General features: G+C 38.8%; 1 protein-coding gene across 1 annotated transcript in view; it reads right to left on the bottom strand.

The window, feature by feature from the left end:
* Positions 1-592: 592 nt before the first annotated feature.
* The window catches only part of Guca1c (guanylate cyclase activator 1C), a 28,685-nt gene continuing 23,277 nt past the window's right edge, over positions 593-6,000 (bottom strand). Inside the window, exons 4-5 of the mRNA XM_090330946.1 lie at positions 1,940-2,124; positions 593-724 (exon numbers count right to left, since the gene is read on the bottom strand). Coding sequence (XP_090187072.1) covers positions 593-724; positions 1,940-2,124 — 317 coding nt within the window. The remainder of the gene's footprint in view (positions 725-1,939; positions 2,125-6,000) is intronic.

Here is a 6,000-nt window from a genome sequence, read left to right as displayed (position 1 = left end):
GCACTGCTTCCGTTTTATTTTTCCGTTTTTAATTGGAGATTAGAGTCTCATGGACTTTAGTGACTGGGCTGGCTTTGAACCACGATCCTCAGATCTCAGCCTCCTTAGTAGCTAGGATTATAGATGTGAGCCACTGTGCCCAGCAAAATTTACATTTCTTTTTTTCTTTTTTTCTTTTTTTGGCCATTCTGGGGGACTGAACTCAGGGCTTGGGTACTGTCCTTGGGCTTTCTCAAGCCTAGAACTCTATCATTTGAACCACTTTTGGTTTTTTCTGTGTATGTGGTAACAAGGAATTGAACCCAGGTCTTCTTCCTGCATAATAGGCAAGCACTCTGCCACTAAGCCTGGCCCTGCTGCTTCTTATAATGGCATTTATCTTTTAAATTGTCCTGCTAGGAAGCTCACAGTTCAAGGTGTTGCCTGATGGGGAAACCATAGCTGTAATGTTTTGCCTTGCTTTATTTTCTCTATGATTATTTCATTTCTACATGTTTTATTATACATTATACACATCTTTGTGAATCGTCTCAAAATATTTTGGAAAAAAATCTAGGGTATTTCTACTTCCATGTATATCTTCACCTATAATTTATTCTCTATCTCCATTTATACCTTCTTTCTCTGTTTGTCCTTTATCTATATCTCTGCCAGTATTTTTATCCTTATTGATAAATGTTAAGAGACAAGGACCATTCAACTCTGTCTTGGTAATTTTCCTGTTCTGTGTTTCAACCCATATTTAAATATGAAGGCATAATTCTGACACTTGTGATGTGAATGTGGTTCACATCTGGTCTTGGAAACCACTGTTTCCCTAAGAAAGCTGTTCATTGACAGACATACTAATAGGCCTGTGATAGAGAACCCAAAACTTTAAAAAGTTCTAATCCATCAAGAAATCCCATTCATCATTTCATTTTTTGGAAAGGATATAAAAAATGAAATGCCAAAGCTATAATGTCAAGACCGTTTAAAATGTCAAGTGCTTGTTGTTGCATAGCCAGGCTGTCTGCTCTTCTGATCAAACCTCCAACTGGCATAATAATTACAGATGATGCATCACATTTTCATGCACAACTGGACCCAGATTTATAACACATCGGATGGAATCATTCTCACTGCCCTGGCTGAGCATTCCTCTTTGCCTATACAGCTTACAATTTTTTTAACTCGAAGCAAAACATTATTATTAATTCAAGACATCATTCAGAGTAAAGGAATAAGAAATCAGGGCAGAGGAGAAAAATATCCCCAATGGATCAGAACTCAGTCATTTATAATATATAGGAACAACAAGAGCCAAGAGGCAGAGAACACATTTGCCAAATGAATGTTTAATCTAAAAATGCTAAACTGTGAAGACATTTCACACATAAACTAGTGCTCTTTAATGATTCAGCTTAAAAAAAAAGATTCAGCTTAATTTAAGTGTGCAAGATAGCATACACATGAGCTCTATTTTCAAAAGATACATATGGAGACCGCTCCTCAGTTCATTCATTCATGTATTTATTTTACAATACTGGGGATTGAACTCAGGGCTTTGTGTATGAATCCAGAGCTTTACACATGCTACACAAGCATCCTGCCATGTGATACAGACTTTCATTCCTTTTGATTGTGTTTTGGTTTAAAGATAGGCAAAATAGCTGGGATTATATTAGAGACACAAGCCAACCATATCAGGTTCAGTCCTTCAGCTCAATCATCATTTATTAATTTGGAGTGAGAACATAAATGCACACATAAAAGCAACAATACATCTGTGTAGGAATTTTTAAAAAGTTTCTGAGGGATTAAAATAAAAGCTGTATTAATAAGCGCATCATGGTTATAATAAAGACTGAAGCCAACAGCAACATGTATGTGAGGAGGACTTCATTAGTTTTCTACTACAAGTTTTGGGCTCATTACAAGCCTGGAATGATATTCTCACAACTACTGCATGTTTGCCTTCCAAACCAGCCTTATTCTGGTGGTTAGAGGACTCTTCTCTATCTGGTTGCTTCCCATTGCAGATGACTTTCAGCACACTGGAAAGGTCAAAGCTCTTGGAAACAATTTCTAGAATATCCCGATCTTTCTCCATGCCATTGATAAATTCTTCTAAAGTCAGCTCTCCTGGAAAATAATAAATGAGCATATAACAAAAGGCTCAAATAATAACTAGAGTTCCACAGTGTTCAATTGACACATACAATATATCCACTGGCATTCTTTTTTTTCTTTTTTTGTTGTTTTGTTTTTGTTTTGTTTTTCATATATTTATTATTGTAATTAATAGAAGGGTTACATGATATTTGCCACATAGATGGTGCATTAATTCCCATACATTGATACCCTTTCACATGTCTTGGTCCCCTTTTCCCTCCCCCCTACCCCCACCCCTCATCTTGTTTTCCCCCTTTCCCTATCCAATTTCAAATAACCAAATACAAATATATCTGATATATCAGGTAACAAAGTGAGATTACTGTAACAATATGAGATAACCAAGGGACAGCAAAAGAGATGAGAGATAACATAGTACCTTAAGAACAACAATCATTCATTATATGGCTTATGTTTCTATATCCTAGAGATCCTTTCATTTAGCGTCATACTATATATGGCCTTATGTATCAAGGTTTTGCTGTATTGCAAATCTCTGCTAGGAGAGCTCAAGGTTTCTACTGATTCTTTGAGTATTCCCTCTATCAGGCTGGAAGACCTGTGGAAAATTTTTATATGAAAATTCACTGATGGGATTGCCAGTGGAAATATAGATAATTAATACATTATACTGTCATTTTTGAGAACATTGGGTAAGACACCTGTTGAACTGGAGAACATAAAATCTCTATACAATATCGGTTGTCTGACTGAAAGTCCTGAAGAGAGCAGAAGGCCACACAGCAGGCATCAGGTCAGGAGAGGATGTTGAAAAGTTATAAGGATATTTGAACCTTTATTCATTCCACATATCATTATTGATCACGAATCCTCTTCTCTCTTTCTGCTTTTGACACTAATTGTTACCACTTCAATTTAAGACTTAGGCTTGTGCTAAACTGCCCAGGGCTACAATTGCTGGATTTGTACCCATGTGTATCAGCTGCCATTTCTAGTCCACTACCCTCATTCTACAAGAGGATATTTTTTGCATCTGAAGGGATGGTGATAAAAGGGATTCTCTGTTGTCTTAAAACATTTGAATCCAAACTATGAGGGTTTCTGTAGGGTACAGAGGTGGTTCTTGATCTCAAAGAGATTACATACAGTAGAGTTTGTAACTAAGTGGAAAATCATCTACGGACAGACATTCAGAAGCCAGAAGCAATAAGTTAGTGGCCACTGAATTCAGGTATCAATACCATACCTCTGTATATGACCAGAGAAAGCTTTGGAAAAACCCAGATAACACAGTCAGAAATAATATCCCCTCTTCATCAGGGATCATACAACCATAAACTTAAGCAAAGTGAAGTAGAGAGAACAGCAAACAAACTGAGAAAGATGCTGGGGAGGGTCACATGTGCCATACCAAAGCCACTGGGCTCAAATAATCAAGCAGAGCTACCTCTTAGAGTTACTACCACAGCTGGAAATTTCCAATCCAAAAAACTTTGCAAACTTCTAGGAGCACAGCATGACTGAAAGGGAGCTTAGTGGAGAAGAAAGAGTAGGACCCCATTGATTTGGGGATTCCAAACTGAGACTTCCATCAATCATGGGAGTTTATTATTCAAGCTAGCCATGGGAGAAGCCATAGCTGAAGATAACATGGTGGCAGCATCTCAGAACAACACATTGAAAGAACAACACAGCCTACCAATGTGGAATGGAGAAAAGAATGGTGGGATTTTTCATTACCTTATTGTTTGCCTCAAAATACCTATGACCCTTGCATGCTATCCTTGCTCATTTATCTAATCACTTGTCATAAAACAGCTTTTTCGAATTGTCAACTCTACCTTCAGTGCCTTGTAAGGTTAAATATAGCTAAATTGCTTCTTTGAAGTTTTTTTCTTACTTTTTAATCTCTAGAACGCAATTAGTCATCAAACATGCATTAAGCCCTGCAATTTCCACTGGCATGTGGAATTGTGCCTTTTGGCACAATTAACTACAGGATTGAAATGACTTGTCTCTCCTTATCCATGTTTCTCTAACACTTCTCACCAACAACTTAATCTTTCATGCAAAACAAAACACCTTCCATTCTAAAAATGGAACAATGTATAATAAATGCAAGAAATAAAGGCCAAGGTTATTAGACATACTTGATTTAGTAATTTTTGCTATAAAGGAGTTTGCCTGGTTTGAAAAGAAATCAATCACCAGTATAAAAAGTATTGATTTTTTTAGTTCATATTTCCTTTTTGTTTTCATTTCTACCCCACCTCCAAAAAACCTGTGTAAGGGGCTGAGAAATTAGCAGGGATGGGTCAGAAATAATCAGGGGATGAGGTTAACCTGGTTTTCACAAAAGCATGTTGGGATGGATGGAGAACAAGACTCCAGGTGTTTACTAGCCATCTGGCACTGGAGGCTTGTCCCAGCATTGTGTAGCAGGTGTAACACAGAGAACTTTCTTCTCCGTGGGTGACTTTGGTTCACCCCTACCTCTGTCTACTTTTCAGTGTCCCAGTTTGATTCAGTGTGACCTGAATCAAAACCCTTGATTTCCTTGGTGGTAATTCAAAGGAATGTCTTTGTATTCTGTTCCTGTTTCCTTTTACTTAAAATATCTGCTCAGGTATTGGCCTCCTTTCCTTCCGCTCTGGCCTCCTTGCAAGGTCACCGCTACCGCTGAGAGTCAGTCAGTTTACCATTCTCTCAAGCTCTCTGGCTCTGTTGAGATGTCTGCACTAAACGGGGCGCTGTCTACACTGGATGGGGTGATCAGCATCTGGGATCCTCCTGAATCAGGCCAAGAGTGACTTCCAGCTGCAGCATGGACTTCCAGCTTGCTCTCCTTTGGAAGAATTCCTTGCTTCATTCATACTGATTTTCTTTCTTATCTTCTTTGCTTACCTTTTCTAATATTAGCGAAGTTTATGATTATTTCCAAGCTCTCCTTCCTTTTTGGGGGAGGAGTTAGGGGGTCATGGGGCTTGAACTAGGCCTGGGCATTGTCCCTGAGCTCTTCCAGCTCAAGGCTACTGCCCTACCTTGAGCCAAGTTGAGCAAATATCCCCCTTTCAAACCATTTCCCAGAATATTTAGAAACCACTCTTTGGGTTTTAACTTCTGTTACACATGTTCTTTTATGTTACTATTTTTAAACCCATTCATACCAAAATATTCTCTGCAATCCCAAAGTACTTCAATTATTATGTGGGTATGAGTTTGTTTTGTTTTGTTTGATATAGGATTTCACTAGACAGCTCAGGTTGGCCTAGAACTCTCCCTTCTCCCACCTGAAACTTTTTTGTGTGTGTGGGTGACCGGGCTTGAACTGGGACTGGGCACTGTCCCTGAGCTCTTGAGCTCAAGGCTACTTCCCTATCCCTGGGCTTGGGCATTGTCACTGTGCATTTCTGCTCAAGACTACCATCCTACCCTGGAGCCAAGCGACACTTCCTGTTTTCTAGAGGTTAACTGGAGATTAGAATCTGAGGTCCTTTTGTGCCCAGGCTGACTTTGAACCTTAATCCTTAGCCTCCTGAATAGCTAGGATTACAGGGGTGAGCCACCTCACATGGCTTCTCCTTCCTTTAAAAATAAAATCGAAAAATAAAACTAACTGGTTACATCCTAATAAACAGGGCCTCTAGTTCTCTTTACTTTAGCTATATTTTCCTGTATGCTGTTGTATTTTGCCTGGGGCTAACATCCCACTGTGATACTCCTGCCAATTCATCTTCCTGTATAATTGGAATTACAAGCATGTACCACTCCTGCCTGGCTTGTTTGTTGGGAGAACATCTTAATCACATTTTGTTTACCTCAAACCAAGATCATTGCAATCTCATCCTCTGAGTGATTGAGATTACAGGTATGATCTACGATGCC

This window comes from Megascapheus bottae, chromosome 1 (assembly GCF_031878675.1).
Source record: "Megascapheus bottae isolate mThoBot1 chromosome 1, mThoBot2.hap1, whole genome shotgun sequence".
NCBI classification, from domain to species: domain Eukaryota; kingdom Metazoa; phylum Chordata; class Mammalia; order Rodentia; family Geomyidae; genus Megascapheus; species Megascapheus bottae.
The sequence above is the reverse complement of the archived record's forward strand: the minus strand, read 5'-3'. Positions and strand labels throughout refer to the sequence as shown.